The 24,804-nt window shown below is 29.1% G+C and overlaps 1 protein-coding gene across 1 annotated transcript; it reads right to left on the reverse strand.

Annotated features, from left to right (window-relative positions):
• Nucleotides 1-645: 645 nt before the first annotated feature.
• On the reverse strand, nucleotides 646-20,503 carry LOC147808223 (uncharacterized). Its single transcript, XM_087166939.1, has 2 exons — nucleotides 19,499-20,503; nucleotides 646-711 (listed from the first exon to the last, which is right to left on the reverse strand). The coding sequence occupies exons 1-2, from the start codon at nucleotides 20,501-20,503 to the stop codon at nucleotides 646-648; spliced, it is 1,071 nt and encodes a 356-aa protein (XP_087023065.1).
• Nucleotides 20,504-24,804: the final 4,301 nt, after the last annotated feature.

A 24,804-nucleotide genomic window follows, 5' to 3' on the forward strand; every position in this document is an offset into this window, starting at 1 on the left:
AGAAGTAACTTTTCTAGCAAAAATTGATCAATAGTTATTATTCACGGTAAAATAAGTTCGAATAAAATAAGCAGTTAGCTTTGCAATAACTTTCGAACAAATTAGAAGTTGTAAGAAAATACGCGCAAATAAATAAATATGGCCCTTTTATAAGTTTATGTTTCAACTTTACAGCTGAACTTTCGCGGGATACGAGTGGCCCGGATGGTATTTTTTACAACAAATTTTACAATTAATAACTTTTGAATAATTTAATCGATTATCAATGATTGCAGTTAATAACACTTAAAGGATTTATAATGATTTATAACACTAGAACTTTGTATTCTATTTTATTACCTATACATTTTTATTCAGCTTTGTAATTTCAAGTTTCTATGCCCTGTGAGTTTTATATAAAAGAAAAAGTAACGTTAAGTTGATCACAAGACACAGTGGCTGATTTTTAAAAATACAGAGATTATAATAATATCAAATATGAATTGCATGTAATTTTTATTAATATATACATGAGGTTCACGTAATCAACGTTGCTGATATAAATTATTCGAATCCTTGTCAAAAAGTGAAAAAAAGCGTACATAAGGAGTCAGAATTAATATTAAATTAAGAACAGAAAAGGAAAACGAAATAAAAACATCAAAATCAGTTTGAAGTATCAGTACCAGTTTTATGACCATAAACATCAAAACCAGTTTGATGTTTATGGTCCTAATAAATTTCCAAGTTACTTTAATACTTTCTATTAACTATTATTCCCAACTTGTTTCAAAATTTTTAGTATGTTTTCAAACATACTAAATGTATCAGCAGGTCTGTTGTCATACTGATTTCAAAAATTACGAATTTTGAAATTTAGACTTTTAATTTACCAATACACTTATGTTGGTACTGGAATCATTACTAGTGGTTCCAGTATCATTTAGACTCATTTATGTAGAACTTTTTTCTCTTACTGCCAATTTCAGCTGTTCGCAGTATCATTCAGACTCATTTATGTTGAACTTTTTTCTCTTACTGCCAATTTCAACGGTTCACAGTATCATTTAGACTCATTTATGTTGAACTTTTTTCTCTTACTGCCAGTTTCAGCGGTTCACAGTATCATTTAGATTCATTTATGTAGAACTTTTTTCTCTTACTGCCAATTTCAGCTGTTCGCAGTATCATTTAGACTCATTTATGTTGAACTTTTTTCTCTTACTGCCAATTTCAGCGGTTCGCAGTATCATTTAGATTCATTTATGTTGAACTTTTTTCTTTTACTGCCAATTTCAGCGGTTCGCAGTTTCATTTAGATTCATTTATGTTGAACTTTTTTCTCGTACTGCCAATTTCAGCGGTTCACAGTAAAGATCGATATCTCAAAGAAGGTATTTTTTATGTTTTAAGGACTTCTTTTTAAAGAGAAAAGCTGACTGAAATAAGTAAACGACCAAATTGGACTACAAACAAGAAGGAGGCATCCCCTCAGCAGAGGAACAGCATTGCGATGGCAGGTCTTCGGATTTTCTTCAGGAATGTTTTCCAGATTGCCTTCAATAACCCATTTTTCTGCTTCAGTGGTACATAAATAAAGTTCTATTTCAATTTTGAATTTTAATTAAATCTTTTACTCGTGTAGGTTTTAGTGTAAAGAGATTTTTAATGATTTTTTTAGAGAATTTTAGATGAGTTTTAAATATTAGATATTCTGGGAAAAAATATAAATCTAATATTAATGGATTTGAATTAGGTTTTTAAGATATAGTTGTTATGATTTGTGATGAACATTGCTGTCCTTGAAATTTGTCAATTGCGTAAGCTGTCCTTGAAATTTGTCTATTGCGTAAGCTGTCCTTGAAATTTGACGTCTTCTACAGTTATTGTACAGGATAAATGAAAATTGAAACGGAAAGATGCTCTCAGTGAAATTTTAGTTTAGATTTCTAAGAGATAATATTTTATATTTTGTAGTCAATACTGGTATTCTGTTCTTCAAATCTGTTTTTTCCTACCTTTAATACATATGGAATTTTAGAGTTTTAGTGAAAATAGATTCTTAGTGTCATTTTAGTGAATTTTTGGAAAATAAATGTTAAAAGAAAATTTCAAACAGTAAGTTTTAAAATCCGTTATTTATTGTTTTGCAACGAAAAATTAGTGCACATCCAACAAAAATAAGCTGATAGCTGAAAAAATTTTAAAAATGGGACAGAACATATTGAGTTGATTTAATGTTTCTCTAAAACTAGGTAAATAAGATTTTATTCAGTTTATAAGGACATCAATTATGAAATTTCAGAATTTTCATGTTTTAACGTGAATTTAGTCTGCATACGTCATCGTCAATGCAAATTATGTCGTGAAGTTTGTTGAAGGCTGAATGATATGAGTTTAATTAATGACGAATAACTCCGAAAAATCTGTACTTTTAATCTCACTACAAGTAAGTAATTACATAAGCAACCAAAGAAATTCGTAGACACTTGGATCTTAATTTATTGTTTTAACAAATTATTCATTTTTCTCGATCAATCAAATTTATAGCATCTTTCTCAATTCTTAAATTTTTACAACAGTTTTTAGCTCTTAACCACTGTTAAGAGATTTTTTTCTTCGAGTATTTCTTATATCATTTGAAATATTGATAAATGAAAACTTAAAATAATGTATGCGGCTATTTTAAAAAATAAATAATTGATTCCCTGGTGAGCGTATTGAGAAATATGCATTATCTCCATACATTGCGCATTAAATCGGTTATCTTTATTTGTCTTATCACTCGGGGCCTCATTGTACCAAGTTTCATGATTTTGGGCTAAATAAGAGCTAAAAAGGGCTATATTTTGCTGATGTAAGTTTTGGGTAATTTTCGAACAAAAAACTTGCACTTTTGATTCCACATAACTTAAAGAAGTTTGAATTACTGAAATAAAATTTCTAATTGCATTTTAAAGCATTTATTACAATGTTTTAGTAAATGTATAAAAATTAGTATTTTAAAATAATGCCTGAATGGAGAAAAAAATATGGCCAAATTTCTGTACTGCAATGTAATGACATTTCTGGTTATAAAATCCCCCATAATTATGGTAACAAAAACCGAAATACGTATTTAAATCATTAATTTGGTAATTGTTCTGTTCATCTGGTGACAGTTTACAAGAAATTCTGGTTTTCAAAATTATAGCTCTTATTACTACGCATTTAGTAAAGAAGTTATTTACAATTTCTTTAAATTTATTGTTTTAATGTTCAATTGATTTTTTAATGTAAGATCAAATTACGCTATCAAATTTATGCAAATATTTATTTTTTTCAATTGAACTATGAAATTTTATACTTGTTTTGATGACTTTTGAGATTTAGACAAAAACTGACACAATTTTTCAAGTTTTACCAAAGCTACTAATTATTATTTTTCTCAAAAAAAATTAAAAAGCGCAATTATATTTAGACTTATTTAAGGCAAACATAACTAATGATCTGTAATGATCTTACTTATCATAACTAATGATCATAACAATGATCATAAATAATGATCTTACAAAGTGTTCGAGGAATGGAAGTGGTCAAATATCTCAAGAAAAAGGCATCGATCATCTGGTCATCGATTTCGAAATCTGTTGACATTAGATATGCTTAATAAAAACATCTAACAAATCAGTTTATTTTTTAATCGGATATGTACTTTGCGAGAGAACTCAATTTTTAGCTATATTACCCCACGTCATTTGAAGAATTCTGCGCCATCTGTGAATCTACATGCGAACTTAGTCAGTTAAATTGAAGTACTCTTTTTCTGGCAAATCCAAACCTGCAACAAAAAAAATGTGGATTCCAATTAAGAACTTTGAATGGTTGTTTGTTTTGGAGTTGATAAAACTAAGGGGTGAGGAGGGGTTTATTAAATATATCTTTTAAAATATTTTACTTCTGAATTTTTGTATTTTTGATCTGTTGAATATTTCTCAAAGTATTTGACCGCTTTCACACTTTTCGAACACTCGTTAAACGGCAAAAAATAGTTTTGTGTTTTGTCAAGGTAAAAAATATAGTTATTATTTTTATTTTACAATATATATTTTACCACATTAACAAAAAAGATATTAAAACGCCATGAAAAGCGAAATTCATTTTTGAATTTGTTTTAAAATATTGCTTCATATTGTAAAAGAAGTTATAAAATCAATAAAATCAATTCGAGAAACAAAATTTTAAGTTATCTCATTTATCAACTTTAAAAAGTAAGTCAAAGTTAAATATTTCCCTGCTACCAACACCACATGTGTTTTTTTCACGCAATTATTTTTGAAATGACTAGGAAAATCTAGGAGTTTTTAAACTATCGTCCCATTCGCTTTTGATAACATCTAAATGATTTTTCCTTACATCGAACTTTTTATATCTATTCAATTTATCTGTAACAAAATCTTTCAACCATCTCCTTTATTGAAATTTTAATTTTTTTACTGTCGGAATCCGCTTTTACTTCCGCTTATAAAGTTATTTTTTATTGTAGTACACCAGAATTTTAATTCTTTTTGCGAACGACACAATTTTTTTTAGTTAGATCAGTTTAAAAGACCGAGCTTTATATAATAGCGTTTCTTTTAAGTCTTTGACAAAAATAACGGAATTAATAATCAGGAACTTTCGTTTGATGCACAAATAAGAGTTCAAAGATGAAATATTGAAAGTAAATTTTATCATATTCATTCATATGAAAATTTTTTTTTATCTATAAATTTGTATAAAGTACATTTCTTGTTTAAAAAAGTTAAAGCCAGAAATAATATTTTTAGTAGTTTTTTGATTTACGTCGCACTAAGGGGAGAGTAATCTTCTATGCTGAAAATCAAAATTGTGATGTGACATGTCTTTGAATCATCCTCAGGGATGCTTCCCAGACCATAGCCAATAGTCCATCGTGATGGATTATTGGCGATGGTTACGCGATGGATAATTGGCGACTATCTGGAAACATTCCTGAGGATGATTCAAAGACATGTCGAATCGCAATTTTGATTTTCAGCATAGAAGATTACTGCTTTGGTAGTCCGACAACCTGCGCGCAAAGTTGAGCACTTTAAGGTAGAGCAATTTAACTGGGACAGATACCCCGCACCCTCGTGTTCTTCGCAGTCTGATCAAGGTGGTCACATATCCACTCACTGACGGCTGCCACTGATGCTTGATCTCAGTGTTCTACTGGGAATCCTATCCTACGATCAATCCACTACAGAATGTCCTCACCAGAGGAAATGCATGTTTTAGAGTGCTGAAAATAATCGAATGAGAAACTAATTGCAATTTTTCCTAATTTTATAATTTTTCACACATACATTTAAGATTAGGTCATATTATCCCTCATTTATCATTTTAACTTTAGTAAAAACATTGTTTACTTACAATTATCAACTTAATTTTAATAATTTTCAATAATTCAACTTAACATTTTATACGCGTTTAGAGTGACCGGTTAGGTATTAACTACTATAATTGGCATACATAGACATTAAACGAGGTTTTGTATAACAAATCCAATACAGAAAACTCTCTACCTTTTCAGCAAATAACTAATTATTTTCTAATGAAAAGTTATAACTGGCATGAATGCAGTACATGACAGGAATTTATGGCAATTTTGTTTATATCTTAATCCTCGGAGACTTCTGAAATAATTTAGAAGTCTCTCATGCAATAAAAGACGTTCGGAGATGGGATTTATGAAGCATTTTATGGTCCAATTCATAGGTTCACCTCTGTTTGCATTTGCTTAAATTTTGCTGACAACAAATTCTGGTGAAATTTATGCTCTATTGGAACTCTCTATTGCTGACAGAATTGAGAAAGGAAATTTACAAACTTACCCCTATGTACTGAATTTAAATAAACAATATTATTTCCAGAGTATTTGTTTAATATAAAATTGTTTACAGCTCTAGTAGATCTTAATGAGCGTTTTCAATGAAATTATTTATATAGTTCCACGAATTATTTTCAGGATTAATATAATTAATTAAATGATATATATATATATATATATATATATATATGTTAGCGTAAATGACCGAAATCAAGAGAATGTTGACTTTCGCAGGTGAATGACAACAGTCACATTGTCGCTTTGGTGAATGTCCGAAATATTTGTTATATCCGATTTGATATTAATTTATTCGTTGATATTATTAGATTTATTCGATATTTCAATATCTGCTGAGGATAGATTAGAAGAAACATTAGTGTTCGGAGTTTCAGGAAAATGTATATCAGGCAGCGGCACTGAACCTTCAAAAAAATCAGTGTTGGGTATACCGGGAAGTGGGACTGCACCTTAAAAGAACATCTGTGTAGGGTATACCGGGAAAATGCATGCCGGGGAGTGGCATTTACTAGACCTAGTATATATTTCGGACATTTGCCAAAGCGACTAAGTGATTGTCAACATTAACTGGTGGAAGTCAACAACCATCGACTATCGCCATTCTCAGTAACGTATAAGTTACGGTGAATGACCGAAATAGGTGGTTGTTGACTTTCACCGGTGAATTTGGAGAAACACCAAAAACGTAGGTGAAAGATCGAATATTTCATTACATTCTTGTACATTCGGACCATCACCGGTTTATGTCAACAATCACATAGTCACTTTGGTGAATGTCCGAAATATTTGTTATATCCAATTTTATATTAATTTATTCGTTGATATTATTTTATTTATTTGATGTATTTATATTGTATATTTTAATACTTACTGACAATAGATTGGACATCAGTGTAGGGTATATCGAGCCAGTTAAGGTTAAGTGCCACTGCCCGGTATACCCTACACTAATGTTTTTTAAGGTTAAGTGCCACTGCCCAGTATACATTTGCCCAGTATACCCAACACTGATGTTTTTTTAAGGTTAAGTGCCATTGCCCGGTATATATTTGCCCTATACTTGGTGTATACCGGGCAGTGGCACTTGACCTTAAAAACACATCAGTGTTGGGTATACCGAGCAAATGTATACCGGGCAAATGTAAATGTAAGGCCCTATACTCCAAACAGTAAATGGTGACCGATGCACGTTAAATCTGTCGAGTCTCAAAGTCCTCCATGTTCCCACAACAAATCAATACCTCTGGGGGTACTGATCCAGGAGTTTCCTTGTCTTCTGGATTGGTTCAAAATTACAAGGCTACGGAGCTGAACGTAAGTAGTCGTAAACCCATGAAATTGGGTCGGCTGTTCAACGACGGTTATAAAATAAAATAAAATTATATCCACGAATAAATTCATATCAAATCGAATGTAACAAATATTTTGGACATTCACCAAAGCGACTATGTGATTGTTGACATTCACCGGTGAAAGTCAGAAGTAAGGGTTTTCAGCAAATATTTCGGACGTACACCAAACGACTAGGTGATTGTTGACATTCACCGGTGAGTGTCGGACATTCACCAGATTTCGGTCATTCACGTAACATATATTTATTAAATTAATTATATATTAAATTACATATTATTAAATTAATTACATATTGAGTTATATGTTATTAAATTAGTTATATTAATTTAGAAAATAATAATAATAAAATATCTTTTAATTATATGACGCTTTGCATATCTATTAAACTGTAACAGAAGGAATTATTACCCACATTATAGTAATTTCTGAATTTAAGTAAACAATATTATTTCAAGATAATTCTCTTAATATAAAATTGTTTTCAACGTCTTTGGATTTTAATGAGGTTTTTAGACAGGACAATCTTGAGGGTACATTTAAATATTTTTACCTATATACTAAATAGATTTTAATTTCTAAATCAATTTCATAAATAGTGCGTGATTTAAATAAAAGATTTTTCCTGTATTTTAAAACACAGTTTACAGACTAAAGGCGTTCCATTCAAAGATTAAAAAATAAGTACAAAGGTATCAGTTATTTGCAGGTAAGAGTTTGAGTGATTTATTCAATGGTTTTCACACATTGTATGAATTACCAATTTCATTATGTTGTAACTTGTTTGTCGTATATTTTCTATGATATTTCTGTGTTTTGGCGCTGAGTAGGCTTATGGTTATGGACGCAAATTTAAGATATATAACTACGAGAATTATTCTTTGTAATGGTATTAAAATTTGTTAAAAACAAGGTTTAAAATGACAAGTATTAAAATGTTTATTAAAAATTATGGGCTTTTTGGTGTCACAGTGGCTCACCTTTATGAATAGGATAAAAGACAGGAATGGTAAAAACAGAGATGATTTATTCTGACAGAGATTGAGTTATACTCAAAAGGGAAAAATACCGTTAAAAGATAAAATAACAGAATGTTACCTTGCTACTACACCAGTCAAATATTTGGAAATCATTAAGTTTTCATCTCCTTAAATTTTATCTTTTAACTGTGTATTTATCTCTTTAGTATCTCCGTTAGATAAATCATTTCTTTTTTTACCATTCCTGACTTTTATCCTTCTGAAGATACAAAAATGCGTGTAGATTTTATTAAAGACTTTACTATTTGGGTTTTTAAACGTTGTTTTTAAGAAATTTTAAAAATATACTATATTTATTTTAGTATAATTATTTGTATTTTATTCCCTTTTAGCTTTATTCGTATGTAGAACAAAATATTTTCGTTCGAATAGATGTTTATTACTTTTTGTTTCTTCAAAGCATCAAAAAGGCTCTTAAAATTTTTTAGCAATATATTATTTTTTAATTTAGAAATTTTTAAAATAATTTTTTCATTTAAATAATTAAATGTTGATCCTTTGACGTATCAAATCTTCTGAAAGAATTAATAAACATATTTAAAATGCCCTCGCGTTATACGCTATCACGATTTCAGATCGTTACCATAGTTCACACAGTTTTTGAAATAAATATTTTTGGAAGCACATTATATAAGTTACCAAAAATCTCGTCTACAAATAGCAAGTACTTTTGTACTTATATCTTTAAGAAGATGCCGTCTTCCCACGCGAGACTTACATAAAGGAAATAGGTGTTGTCCAATCCCCATGGAATTTCAAAGAGGAAGGAAATGTCACAAAATCTCTCCTTTGAGTAGAATCTAAAAGGGAAAAAATAGCTCTATGGTATTTGTCTAATGTATCAATCACATGCTTTCATCTCTTATGTAAAAAACAGAAAAGATGAATTTTTCGAAAAATGTATGTTAGAATCAATAAAGTTGAAAATATCATTTTATAATATAATTGAAATAGTCTATTTCAGAATTTTTTCGAGCATGAACCATTCATTTTCTGAAACTCCGGGGAGGCGATACACTAAGGTATTCAACAACCTTTTAGACCATTTTTGATTAAATAATTAAAATAAAGCTTGTACGTAACATGAAATAATTCACCTATCTATAAATAATTCACCTATAATAATTCATTTATATTTTGTTTACTTCTCAATTAATGTAGAAGTTATGATAATTTAAAAACCTATTCACTTGTTGTCCTGCATAATATCCCCCATATGTTTAGTCTTATAATCTCGAAATATATTTTGTCCGTTATTTCCTCTAATTCCGAGTGTAATATCCCAAAATCTGATTATCCTGTTTACTTCTTATATTTAATTTTATAGACGGTTTTGATTTGAACATTAGTTTTAATTTTTGGTTTGAAATCAATCATTGTTTTGGGTTTGTGGATATTAATGTTCAATATTGCAGAAACATTTACGAGAATACCTAAAAGGTGTTTTATTTTTGGGAGCTGAGAAAGCTTCAGATATTATAAATTATTAAGTTGAAAGTGTCAAGGTAGCAGAGGTATGTAGAAAACGTTCTTCATTAATCTAAATCGTGAGGTATTTTTTTAAAGTTCCATTGGTAAAAAGATGGAGACATATGAACAGCATGACTTACATGCCATCCAAAAACTTATCGTTTTAAAATTTTAAACATATTTTGTTAACTTAATCTATTTTGAATGGTTAACATTGGTCGAATTAAGGGGAAAATAGAACTAAAATACGTTGACAAGAGCCAAATATGTGAGGGTTAAAAATAGGAATTTCCATTTTTAGCGTTTACTTAGATATCTACATCGATGGAACGATTTCACGCAGTGTAGAGAGACGGTGCTTGTTTCTGCCCCCTGAACATTGTAAAAACTCTATACAAACCCTGAAAAAACTGTTTATTTTAGTGATCTTATGCTTCATTCTTACTAAAATAAGCTTATATTCGTCTCCACTCGAGAAAGTCAATTTTAAGCACATATTGATTAAAAGAAGCTGAGACCAAATGAGCAGAAATTCTTGACATTCCATTAAGAGGGTGATGCAAACGAGAGGAAATGTACTAATTGTATCCCGTTAAATATTGGTGACGTTATGTCACTGCTATGTCACAGCTTAAGAAATAGAGCTGAAAATATTTATTTATTTATCACCGAAAAACTGATTTAGTTACCAATTTGTTTCACTGAAACTCTTTGTGATTGGTAAGGATGCGTTAAACTACTTTTAGAGTAGTTTAAATATTTATAACAGCTGTACAGAAATTTACTGGTAATTATTTTAATGATATTATTATACTTAATAATTTAATAAAGTAACGAAAGTAAATTAATAAAAAATAAATTATAAAAGAAAAAATGCAAGCAGTCGTTTTAACAATAAGCATTAAATATTAGAATTCTCTATACAAACTGACTTAGGAAACTGATTATTATTTAAAAAATAATTACAAATAGTTTCATTTTTCATTATTTGTTTAAAAAAATCAGAAGAGATTATTTTTTAAAAAAAAATATCCGAAACTGCAATTTAAAAAAGTTTAGCTTATTTTTTAAACACATATTTGCATTCTGAATAAGATAGTACGAAATTTTTTTTGCACTGTATCTTCAAACAAAACTACAGGAAAAACTATTTGAGGTATGGAATTTTTTCTAATCTATCTAAATCTAATTACTTTATTTATGAGACAAATTTTTGAAAGGGAACATCAAACAGTTTTAAATAAACTGAAATGACTTGATTAAATTTCTGGTCAGAATGTTTTTTTTTATTACGTTCTTATAACAATCCTATAAAAAGCATTAAAGAAAACTTGTATTGAAAAGAAAAGCGTAGTTTTTTAGATTGAAAAATATAGTTTCTATTCGTTATTTAAAAAAACATACTGTACAAAGAAAGATTTAAGAATAAAAGTGTATTTTTTTTAAAACACTTCTTTCAATAATTTATTTGCTCATATTAGGGTAAGTGTTTTTATATTCTTATGTCATCAATTCAAAAGCATTTTTCTTTGTAGAATTTTTTACATTATTTGCCAACTACATAAAATATAAAGTATTAATAATAAAAAAATGTAGATTAAGGAAAAGAAAATTTCCTATTTATGAATGCAAAATTTTTCTCCTTTTTGCTCTAGGGTAACAAACTGACTAATCTTTTAATGATATTTAACATATTTTTTGTACTCAATTATTATAAAAATACTTTATTTTAACGTATAGTTTAAATAAAATTACGCATTATTAAATAACTTTAATTAAATATCTGCAAAATATTTTACTTCAAAATGTAGAAAATTTAAAATATGCATTATATTCGAATAGCATTCGACATTTTGAACATTGTTCAGTTTTGAAAAATATACTTAAGATAAATACTAATGATTTGAATAATATTCTTCTTTAGTATTTTATATCAACTGCTTCTTTAAAAAAAGGTTCCCATATCATTCATCTGGTTCTATTTAATATGTCTCTAAGTATCATTGATTTTAAAATATTTTCCCTATAAAAACGTTTTCTGCGTTATTTCTAAATTCAACAGTTAAAAGTAATAATAAAAGGCGAATTAATTTAAGCGAAATGCAGATATAAAATTGCTAAATTAAAAACAGTTTATTTTCTGAGATAGAATGTAGTTTCATTGTTCTCCACGATATTATTGCAAATAAATGAAATAATTTGACGAAAATAGTTCGTTTACACATTTGTGTATTTGTCATGATATTGATATTATTTTGACTTTTTTTTTAACTTTTCGACAAACAATGTAAATAGATTAATCTGTAAAAAGATTCCGGCTCAAATTGCTGTAAAAAGTATCGACATTCAGGATGCCCTTCTGACGGTAAAATCTATTTTTACCGGAAGATGTAAAGGAACAATCTGACATATTGCATTTTCTCTAATATATAAAGTGAAATCACTCAATTACTCTAATTGAATAAATAGTACTGCAAAAATTACGATAATAATGGATTTTGACGTGTTTTTTTTTTTTTTTTTTGATAATGCACCGAAAATGCTTGTACTTTATACCATTATTTATTTCACAATTTTACGCGATAACTTAAAAATGTTAACTCACTGACTATTTAAAAAGAATGCTTAAATATTTTAAAGCAATAAATTAACTATAAATAATTAATATTTATTAACTTTGAATAATTAAAATAAATAATATTTAATAATGAAATATTTTCAAGTAATTCAAATTAAAAAAATGAATATCTTTAATTATTAAAAAAATATTTTCAAATTAATTACTTTTTAAAAAAAAAAATTAAGTATTTCTAAAAAGTTAATAAAATAAATTAAAAATGGCAGTTAATAACATACAATTCTCGCTTCTGTAAGAAACATACATATAGTTTTAAACAGCACATATGTTTTTACTTTTTATTAACTTAATCTTTTTATACATAATGTAAAATTGTATTGACATTTCAAAAACACTTAAAACTAGTAATTAATAAAAAAATTGCTATGTCGTTATTATTATGTCCTATTTTATTGCTAAAATACTTTTTTTAAATAATCATTACTATTGTATAATTGAAAAGCGATGATAACAAATTTATATTCTTAAAAATAAAATAAAATAACCAGCATAGAACACGTTCGAATAATATTTTCTGAATCATTCCATTCGAATTACAATTTCAAATCAACTAGTAAAACGCTTGACTGCCGTTCCCTATTGATTGAAAATATAGAGATAGATACATGAATTTATATTACAACTAAGAGTTTTTAAATTTATGGTCTTAAATAAAATAAAGTAGTTAAGTCAGTTTATTGGAAGTCTGGAATAATGCCTAAAATATTCTAATAATGATACATGAAAAGTTCTTACTGAAATTTAGGAATTAAAAGCTATATTAAATATGTCATTAAAAATTAAAGGGATATAACATTAAACAAATCGTAGACTTTTCTCAGGCTGTATTTGATCAGTTCAATTTTAATAAAAATTGTTTAGTAAGAAAGTTTTATAAAGATATATCATTTTAACTCAATTATTTTGATTTAAAAGAATTCTGCTTTTTTTAAATATACTTATAAAATAAAATGTAGAAAAAATTGGGTCTAGGAAAGCGTTAAATTTAAGAAAACATTAAATATGTCATTAAAAATTAAAGAGATATAACATTAAACAAATCGTAAACTTTTCTCAGGTTGTATTTGATCAGTTCAATTTTAATAAAAATTGTTTAGTAAGAAACTTTTATAAAGATATATCATTTTAACTCAGGAAAGCGTTAAATTTAAGGAAAGAAATTAAGTGAATGAAAATAAGTGAGATTTGGGAATAAAATTTTTTAAGGTAATTTAGAAGGGTTAAAAAACGATAAGTAATCACGTGCACCGTAAAAATTCCGGATAAAAAAAATTACAGTAAAAAGTTTGGCACCATAAATATTTTTTTTTTGAGTCATAAATTTTACTGTAACTTTCACTGAATCATTGTATCTAATTAGAAAAAATACTGTAAAAATTATGGTATAAAATTGGATATTAAGGATGTTGCCACTTAAAGAGTGACATTGACTTTTTACATTGAGGTTACTGTTGATTTCATGCAACGGATTTCTGTATTTTCCAGTAAAACAAATGAGGAATGAAATAAAATTTAATCCTTTTCAAATTTATCTACACTGTTTCAGTGTTATTCCTGATACATGAAAGATAATTTATCCTATAGAAATGCATACGAAAGCTTTTTAAAGAAGTTTTCGCAAATAAGAGTTTATCAAATTCATACAGTTACCAACTTCTTCAATATTCATTCGAATCAGGTAGGAAATTAGAAGCTTTCATGTACAGAAAAAGGCAGCTGATATATATTAGTATTATTTTTTTAGATATGATTGTTTGGTTATAAGTTAAATGATAGTCTACCTTTTTTTAAAATTGCTATTAAATAATATGTTTTTTTTTAATGAGGTTTATAATGTGTTACAAAGCATATGATCGGTTTTAAGAAAGTTTGGAAACTGTCAAATATCACGAAAAATCGGGTAGAAAAAGTGAAAAAAAAATCACATTCAATATTTTTTTAAGAAACTATTCAATTGTAACAAGCTCAATCTTTCACCCCAAATGTGTGAGTGCGACTTTGATATCCTAAATATAAACCCCTATTTTTTATTGCTTTCATTTTCTAATGAAAAATAGGGGTTCATTTTTAAGATATCAAAGTTACTGCGTTCCCAAACGATGGGGCTGAAAGATCAAATTTGGTTTTATTAGCTTTTAGGAAAATATTGAATGGGATTTTTTTCACTTTTTCAATCCGACGGATAATTTTCGAGATATTTGATAGTTCCCAAATTCTTTTCTACACCATGCATATTTCTTAATTTTGAAAAACATTTATTAAAATGCTGCAAAGTTGCAAGTGATCCGGGGTTGTGCATTAAAACTAGACTTAGCAAAGATCTATTATTTTTTATGTTTTTTAAGCATTGATATAAAAAAATTGACTTCGAAATCCAAAAAATTAATTAGAGTCGATTTTAGTTTCTTCTTTGTGGAATTGGGGAATAATAAATTATAAAACTAAAAAACTTATAAGAAAACGCCTTCCTTTCATTGATTAATTGTTCTTGTACAAATTAATTTTTCTCTAAAACTTTTCCTAACTTGATTCAAGTTTCATTCCTAATTACTTAATCAATAGTATGATTATTCAGTTCTTTAAACGGCTTCTAATTCACCTTTTTTCGGTTGTTAGAATGTGTAAAACGAAGTGGCATAAAATGCATTCAAAGCATTTTGACTTTTAGTAATAATATATTTGTAACAATTTTTAATGTGGTCAGTACTTTTTCTTACACCATTAGAATCATCAATCAAAAATTATGGTAAAAAAACCTACATCTATCTGCTCATCCAATTAATCGTTTACGGCAAAGCACATTTAGTACCGTTACGAATTTAAAGTCGTTTATAATTAGTATAGTTTTAAAACCATAAATCCAAAACCATACGTTTTTTTACTATTTACAACAAGCGCACAAATTTGCCTCTTCAGACGTTGAAGGAAATGTTGCGGTGTTTGCGCCCCCAGTCTCATGACCGACGAACCCTCGTTCTATCGGTCATGAAACTGGCAGAGAAGCTCTCTTGGCTATAATATGTGTACATCTGGAAGAAACTAAGTTACTTAATTAGGTGGGCTTTGGTGATGCGATAAAATTCTGGTTGTTTAATTGTATTAGGTTAAAGCAGTTAATAAACGGTTTATTACGACTCAAATTTAGCAGTTTAAATACTATCTAATGGTCATATCTTTCTAATACTATATTTATGGTTATTTAACTGTTTTGTTTGAATATGGTAAAATAATAATTAAATAAATTATATTTAATCATTTTTCCGGAGACATTTTGAACAGTGAATGATATGACGTATATTGCTAAAAAAAATATGCTATTGCATATTATCCGTTCGGATACTGGTTTGTTGCATGTTGAACTTAATTTATTGCTTATACAATGGTTGTCTTTTTTTTAAGTTGAAATTTTGCGGTATTACTTAGAACTACTGCAATGAAATGATGTTTATAATGACTACGTTCTTGGAAATAATCTTGATATTTCATTTATTTAGAAAATAATTGTGAAGATTAAAATAGTTCATTTCAGATATTTTGTTAAAATTTTATACATAACGGAATTTTATTTTAAAGCAAGTTTTCTACAACACACATAAAAAATGGAATTTTGCAAAACTCATTTTTGGCGAAACTGTTTCCTGGTATATGCTCCGAGTAAACATTTCGTCAAAGTGAAGAACGATTAAGCGAATTTCGTCAATATTAGGGAAATATTTAGTAATTTTTCCTCCCAAAAATTATCATAGTGATTAGTGTATTGAACTTTTCTTATAATCACTTCATCGTGGGCATCATATAGCTAGATCAATGCCATCTTAATTACACAAGAAAGACAAATAGAACAGAAGAATAAATTGCACTTATGCCGGAAGCGGGATTCAAACCCGAGATCTTCCTCGTACTAGGCCAACTCCCTGTCCGCCATACAGCCGATTGGCTTTTGCCGTTCTTTTATTTTCGATCGTTTAGTCTTCATTTCGTTATTTTGTGGCAAAATAATTCTCAAAATTTGCGAAATATAGCAAGAATTGCTGGATCATCAAAAGTAAGAATTTAATTTTTCAGAGTGCATGCATCAATTCCACACATGTTGATTAATAGTATCGTGTAAATGATTTTAAGAAGTAAAAAAAACTAATATGTTTCAACTCTGTATCAAAATAGTATACTGTGGAAAATATAAAAGATATTATGGCTCAATCCAATTAATTTATAAAGCATTTTTACTATCGCAAATTTATCTATGTAATTTCCGATCAAATACCTTTTTTTAAACAAATTGAATGTAATGGTAAATGCTAAATTTAACAAACATAACTAAATTGAACAATGTTTCCTTTCAATTTGAACCATAGCATAGTGTAATGGCATAGTGAACCGTAGTGCGTAAAGCATAGTGAACCATAGCATAGTAAAAGTACGACATTATAGTTAAAGTTTGCACCTTATTAAAGTTTGACCGAAATTAAACAGTATTTTATTTGCACACTCACCAAAATTTCCAGCAGTGTATAATGATAGAGAATTTAATTTTTTAAAATTTGATTAAACAAATTTTTGAGTATGAATGAAAAAAATGGGAAACGATAGATTAAAAAATAAACCTAGTTAAATTAAGTTTTAGTTTTGAACCATTGCTTACTGTAATATGATTATAGTATAATATAGTATGTACCATATTGTAAGATAATATGGATAAAGCTTCCACCAATGAAATAAATTATCTTAACAAAAAATTGAATGCTGTTAGTGAGATTCGCTTGCTGTTATTTCACTCTTAACTATAATGTTAGAACCATAATTATACTATTTGAATCGTAAATTCCTTTCAATATGGATTTGTTGCAACCTCAATTTTTGCTATCTTGATTTGATGAAATTCAATAATACTGTTGTACTTTCCGAACTAGGTTATACGATATTATGGTTTAACAGGAAGTGAATTTTTTTCTTCATATTTGCATCTTTTCAAAATTGCAGAACATTTGCACCATATTATGATTCAGAAAAATGTACTACTGCACATACATGAAACTATTATTCGAAGATTGCAATAAAAATAGAATAAAAAAGTATTTAAATGCTTTAAGTTCACGAAAGCTTTTGATTTGAAATTTGTTGGTTAGTGTTGGATTATGCATGATATTTATTTAATACTATTTAAAGCTCATTTAAGCAATCAAATAGATAGTATTGCTTAAAAAAGATATTGATTTTTAAGTTCAATGCCTCTATGAACGTCGTTTTTAGTTTTATTTTTAATCTATGTCTTGTATAATTATACAAAGGAAATAAAAATTGTTTTTAAAATTTTAAGACCATTAAATGTTTTAAGGATTTTTTTTTCAATTGAGTTTTGACATTAATCTCTCCTTATTAGAATTTTTCGTTTCAGCGAATACTTTCAACTATCTTTTGTAGAATCACTTTTCTGGTAAATAGCTATATCTTTTGAACATAACAAGATTATGTTCGCAACGATAATTCTTTAGAACCTTTCTTCATTTTCTCACAAAAATAAATTTTTCTTTAGAAGCTATCTCGTGTCTAGAGGATTATATTTCTTACTAAATAAATTCTTAGATGTGTAGTACTTAATTCATTTTATTTCTCACTCACCCGCAAATTCAGGTTATTTTACCTCAAACATAGAAATGTTGACGTAATTGGATTTTCTTGCGCTGTTTGAATGATGATATTGTTATTAATTAGGATTTATGTATATCAACTAAATAGTTAAAGGAAGGATACAGAGATTTCTGATGATACATTTTATTTGCAGACTTGATTAAATGTTGTTTTGATTAAGATTTAAAAAAAGAACTATTAAAGCTGTGAAAACTATTCATTTATTAACTATCTATTTATTAAAATACTACTATTTATAAAAACTATATAATTAGAAAACTATTAAGAACTATTTTTATTTGTATTATTCAAAATAATAATTGTTTCGATAAACACATGTTACATTTATATTAAAAGCATTAATATAGAATAATTGAATTTGTTAGTATTTGCAATATTTTATAAACCTTAATAGAATCGTAACTGATAGCAAACCATAACTAATTACTTACATAATGACTAATAACATAAATTTTAGTCATTTAAAAAATGTACAATATTTTGTACTAATTAATTAAATTCTGAAGTAATGTATTAATTCTGTGCGAATTGATTCGAGAATCAGTATTAAAAAAATTAAGATAAATATTTAATTACTTTCATTTAGTTATTTATACCATATATGTGTGTTAGAGTATTTATTGTAGAATTTTCTTACTTATTTTGTCGAGAAACTTGAAAAAAGGAACATTCCGGCATGGAAGAATTTACCCCGACCCGCCCTTATTTAGGGCATACGAATAAATGTTTATTAAAATCAAAAAAAAAATATCCAGAGAACAGTAGAAACATAAATTACATAAAATACACATCAGACATGGCAACAGCCCATGAACATGGCGGGCGTAGAACAGCTAAAATCATGTAAGGTGCTAAACATTGAAACAGCAATATATTAAAAGTGTCAATTAAAAGAATAATTTAAAAGAGCAATTTAAAAGATAAACGTGCAAAAATTACAAGAGAACAATATTGTAAAACAATTAAAAGCATTACTATTAAAACCAATTAAATAGTACAAAAGTAAATAACAATAAAATTGGAGCAAGTAAAAGAAGAATAGTTTATAAAAGACATAGTAAAAAAAATGAGACACCCAAGCTGGAAGGAGCAAGTTCCGAGACATTAAAGACCGTCCCCCAATACATCCTCTAAAGTTTGTTTAATAATCTTTTTTATGATATTTCTACAAGTCAGGTTAGCATAGCATTGATGTTGGCCAATATTATTAAAGTTATTGCCCCGGATTGTCTGGAATTGAGAACAATTTATTAACAAGTGATCAATAGATTGATATTCACCACAGTAATTGCATTCTGGCGTTTTGTGGAATAATTTATATTGGTGTTCTCCAAACACTCCGTGGCCTGTTAAAAATTGATTGAGATAGAAGTTTGCTTGTAGTCTATTTAATTTCGGGTCTTTAAAAAATTTGAATGTCTGTCTCCCTTTCTCGGAACTCCGCCATTCCAGCCCCCAGCGCTTCATGCTATATAATTTAACCTGAGTTTTAATTTGGGCGATGGAGCTTGGGACCTCAAGGGCAACCCGGCAGAGATCGGTGGCTTTCTTAGCTGCTCGATCCGCCTCCTCGTTGCCTTGAGTACCTATATGAGATTTAACCCAATTGCAGAGTATATTGGATCGCCATAATTGTTTAGTGTTTTCAACAATTTTTGAGCTTGATACTGGGTTTTGTAAGGCTTGCAACGAGGAAAGCGAATCAGTATAGATAGTGGCGTCTGGATATTCTTTTTTAGAGAGCCAGAGAAAAGCATTATTAATTGCCACCAATTCTGCCATGTAAACACTACTATTGTTTGAGATCCTGGTGGAGGTTGCCTTGATTAAAGTACCGTGCATTTTAGTAACAATGCCGAAGCCAGTTCTATATTCTGTGGTATCAGTAGCGGAGTCGGCAACCTCCATCCTTGATCCATCAGTAAAAATTTCAAGGCCGCTGTTTGTTGGGAGTGATCTACCGTAGGGAACGGAAATAAGTTTTGATGGGTGAATCCTAGTTGGTGGATCATCCATATGTGCTGTGAGGAGAATCTGCTGCATCTCTAAGTCAAAATCGTTAAGTCTCCAATTCCACTTAAGTCTTTTAATGCAAGTGTCCTCCAAAATCTTAAGATGGATCGGTTTCACCCCCGCCAGTATCTGGAGGGCCTCCGTGCTGGTTGTAGAATAGGCCTTAGTGATGTTAATGAGTGAGATTCTCTGTATGGATTTAAGTTTTTCGTTGATTTTAACAGTATTGTGGTACCAGACACTGGCGGCGTATAAAATGATTCGCTCCGTAGCCCGCAGGTAGATCAACTTAAGGATAGAGGGTTTTAGGCCCCAAGTTGCCCTGGCCACCCTTTTAATTAAGTTATTAAAGTTGCTGACTCTCTCTTTGACCTGGTTTAGATGTGAGATCCAGGTCAAACCTGGGTCGAGTACAACACCGAGATATTTAAGTTCTTGTACTTTTTTAACTGAATATTTATGATTTGGACTCATTTTAATAATTGGTTGTCTGCCAATTCTTTTTCTATTTTTTGGAAAAGTTATGCATTTCGTTTTGGTATCGCTAAATTTAAGATTATTACTCTCTGCCCAGGCTGAGAGTTCAGCAAGGCAGTAGGTGGCCACCTGATCGAAGCGATATAAAATTGGGTGTCTCAGTAAAAGCAATAAATCATCCGCGAATGCTATTATGCGGCAATCATTTAGATTAAAATCGTGGAAAACATTAAAATCAATACAATTAAAATAGCTAAAAACCGAGTTAATGTATATCAGCCACAGCACCGGTCCAAGTGATGAGCCCTGTGGCACTCCCATAAAAATGCATTGCCTAAAAATGCACTTGCCCTCCTCGTCAATAAAAGTGACCACTCTCTGGCTAAGGAAGCCAAAAATAATTTTAACCAAATTATCTGGAAGTCCTAAACTGTTAATTTCAGATTTCAAGGTTGCTCAGTTAGCGTTATTAAATGCATTGTCAATGTCCAGAGCCACCCCTACACTATGTTTATTATCCAGCCGCGCTTCTTCAATAAATTTGACAACCTCCAAAAGAGCGTCATCAGTCCCTCTCCCGGTCCGGAGGCCAAATTGATTAGGATTTAAGTGTTGATTGTTTTCAAGAAAGTAAGCAAGTCTCCTAGTTAGTAATTTGTCTAATATTTTACCCCAGACCGGGAGTAGAGAAATGGGTCTATATGAAGCGGGCAATCTTTTGTCTCTGTCGGATTTTGGAATCAGGGTGACTCTGGCACATTTCCAAGCCACTGGGAAAGAGTTTAACTCAAGGCATATATTAAAAACACGCAATAGCCAGGCCCTATCAATAATTAAAATTTCCCTAAAAACCTCGTTGGGGAGGCCATCAGGGCCCGGTGCTTTATTAGATTTTAAGTCTCCGATCACTGATTCTAATTCAATTTCAGAGAAAGGGGGATCATTATTACCTCTGATCAGTGGTTCACATGGAATATCACAAGTATTTGGAAAATGATGTGACATAATTACAGAAATAGTTTCATCAAAACTTGTAGTGAGTGTTCCGTTCTCCTTGAACACGGGGCTGTGACTGGTGAGTCTCAAATTGTCGCCTCTAGCAATCTTGTATGGGGCAGAGAACGCCCCATCATCGTTTACTCTGTCCAAAAAGTTTTTCAAGTCACTCATTTTGGCTCTTCTGATGTCCCTCTTATAGGCCGCCAAGTGTTTTTTGAACTTAATCTTAAAATCCATTCGCTCCTGTTCGTCAGTTGATTTTTGGAATCGTCTCCTAATTGCTCTGACCTCTCTACGCTTCTGTCCTAATCCCGGTGACCACCAATAGCAGTGCTGGCGCTTTCTTGATCTCTGTTTCAGCTCACTAGCCTTACATGCTGCTACAATATCACCAGTGATATCTGTTATTCTGGCTTCAAGCTGTTCAGGGGTAGTAATTTGATCAAGATCATGTCTCTTAGTAATTTTATGTAACCTGATTCTGAGATCTAACCAGTCCAGACGATTAAATTTAAAATTAACATTTCGAGAATTAAATCTGGGCTCATTCTCTATTATCTCGACGGTAATAAGCGCATGGTCGGAGCATGAAATGTCATCATGTACCCTGTAGTGTTTAAGCTCCTCTATATTACTCACGAATAGATCTATCCAACTCTGTCCAAGGACAGAGCGGAACATTCCGGCATAGCTTCCATGATTTTTTTGCCCTTTTTTATCTGAGATAAACTTACAACTTTGGTAATTATTAAATAATGAATTTATACTTCAAAGAATAATTTCCCAATAATTACATAAAAATAATTAAAATAAAAATTTCGACAATCAACGGTTTGGTGACAAATATCTTAATAATCATTTATAAGTTGCCACCTCAAAATAAATTATTAATACCAATTAGTACCAAGTATCAGTAGTATTTCACGGTAAATAGTAATCCAATTTATTACCTCGAAATTTATTTTGAAACTTTTCTCTGATACCATAATTTGATATTAAAATTTTTACCAATTTTTATTAGACCTAATTTTACCACTTTTGCCTACGCCAAATTAAAAGTATAGGGAAATAATAAATACCAATTACAAACACCAAAACACTTTAAAAGCACATTCATTATCATGCCCCTTTTCTTTGTAATATTTGAGAAATTTATTGGAAAAAGAAGTAATTTACCATCAAGTAACTCCTATCAACAAAATAAAGCCATTAAAAAAACTTACCAGAAAGTGAGATCACATGATATCTATTATCAGTTATTTGGAAAATTTCTGAAAATCATCAAATAAATGGTAAAATGGTATGATAAATTTAATGAAGAATAATTTGATTAATAATTTTTTATTGATTATTTTATTATTACCACATATTTGGTAATTTTCTGAAGAAAGGCTGAGAGTAATTTTAGTGTAATTTTTCAGTGTACGCTGTAAAAAATTCCGGTATAAAGTAGCGGCACTCTGTTTGCATAATTCGTAAAATCCATTTTAACCGTAAAATATCGCACCGTAATATTTACGGAGAAATTTTTTCGATTTGACTCATTCAGTGATTTTATGGTAAATATTAATCCTGTAAAAATAACGGCATATCAGATTTTTCATTACGTAACATGTTCCGGTAAAAATAGATTTTACGGTAAAAAGTCCCCACATCCTGAGAGCGGGTTCTCTTTATTGAAATTTGATCCAGAAGTTTTACAGGGTAGGATGAAAAAAAAAATCGCTTTTTCTCTGTTAAATTTATTTCTAACCGTTGTATTTTTTTTTAAATATGCTTGTTAACAATATCTTTAATTCTGAGAAACAAAATTTCTGCTAAACTATTATCACAAAAATTAAAATAATTATCATAAAAATTAATGAAATGCCGTAAATGTTGCAGCTATGATAAACTTCTTATTAATTTTTCATAAATTTTTAGTTTTTGCTTTATTAGAAAGGTTTTTATCATGTAAACATGTTTTTTTTCTTGCTAGAATTTTTTTGTGTGCTTGCTTCTGCTTCTTAAGCCTTAAACATTTCCCGCTTTTGCGCAAACTTGACCGAATTAATATTTTTCCCCTAAAATAATTAAACACTGTCGTTAAAACAATTGAATTTCAAGATTTACAAAAAAAAAAAAATGAAACTGATACTTATACCCCTTCTATTTCCCCATGGAACACTCTGTCACTTTCAAAAAGTATGAATTTGATACTACATTCGAGGTTAAAAAAGAATGTTTTGACGGTTAATTACACACTCAATTTAAAAATAATTGGCAGTTTTTTTTTGGAGGAAAAATTGATCCGCACTTGTGTTAAAGTTATTTTTTATTAGACTAAAGAGAATAAATTTCACTTCTTGCCCCAGAACTTGATACCTTTGCAATTTGAGAGTTGATAAAAACAATTTAAATATTTAGAGCGCTAAATTTTTTAAGGCTGTGAATATCAGAAACATTAAGTTCTTGAAATATTTTATTTAAATTGGGTTATTATGTAGGCTTCAGTTTTTGAATGTTTTAAAAGGTGAATTTTTTTTCCTGATTGGTATAAACGCAGTTAAGTATTTTCTTTATAATTTAGAAATAGTTTATTTTATAATTTGAACCATGTATCATTAATTGATTCTCAAATGTTTAATATTATAGTAATTCCAGGTATAAAATCGTACAACCAAAAATCAAGACAGCATGTGGGGGAGAGTCGGGTAGCCTCGCCCACTTAAGGAGTATTGCTTATATTTCTGTATAATATTGAGTAATAATCAGTATTTTTGTATGTTTCTATTGTTTTATCATCTAATTAAGTAATACAAAAGAATAAACCAAAAAAATAATAGCTTAACTTAAAAAAATAGAAATTTAAAGAAACATGTTTTTCAGCTCTTTTCAAAATGTGTCGGCCAGTTACAAAAATTATGTTTTTTGACTGTTTTTTCGGGTGTAAATGAAATGAGGTTTATCTCTCATTTATCATTTTTATCACAAAATTATTTTATTTATGACATATTTATATACTTTCTGTGAATTCTATTATTTAATAGCAATCATTTAATAACAACAATATTTGTTGTTAAAAATGCATATAACATTTAAATTTGAAGCAATAAAATAATAATCTTTGCAACTGTACATTTATCGACAAAATAAAACTGGGCGTTGATACCCGACATTTATGTGAGCCGGGCGACCCGAAATCCAATTTTTTTTGTAAATTTGTAATTACTCGAACAATTTTTCACACATAAACTTCTTTTTTTGCGCAAATTAAACTTAAGACTACATACTTTAATGCTGCACGTATAGAAAAAATT

The sequence above is a fragment of the Parasteatoda tepidariorum genome, chromosome 6 (assembly GCF_982258835.1).
Source record: "Parasteatoda tepidariorum strain Cologne lab strain chromosome 6, Ptep-v5.0, whole genome shotgun sequence".
NCBI classification, from domain to species: Eukaryota; Metazoa; Arthropoda; class Arachnida; order Araneae; family Theridiidae; genus Parasteatoda; species Parasteatoda tepidariorum.

Excerpts from the sequence above, each read along its gene's own strand:
- LOC147808223 (XM_087166939.1), bottom strand. The coding sequence starts at position 20,503 with ATGAGTCCAAATCATAAATATTCAGTTAAAAAAGTACAAGAACTTAAA. Across the intron at positions 712-19,498 it reads TCGCCCAAATTAAAACTCAG|GACCATAAACATCAAACTGG; the intron begins GTTAAATTATAT and ends GAAATTTATTAG.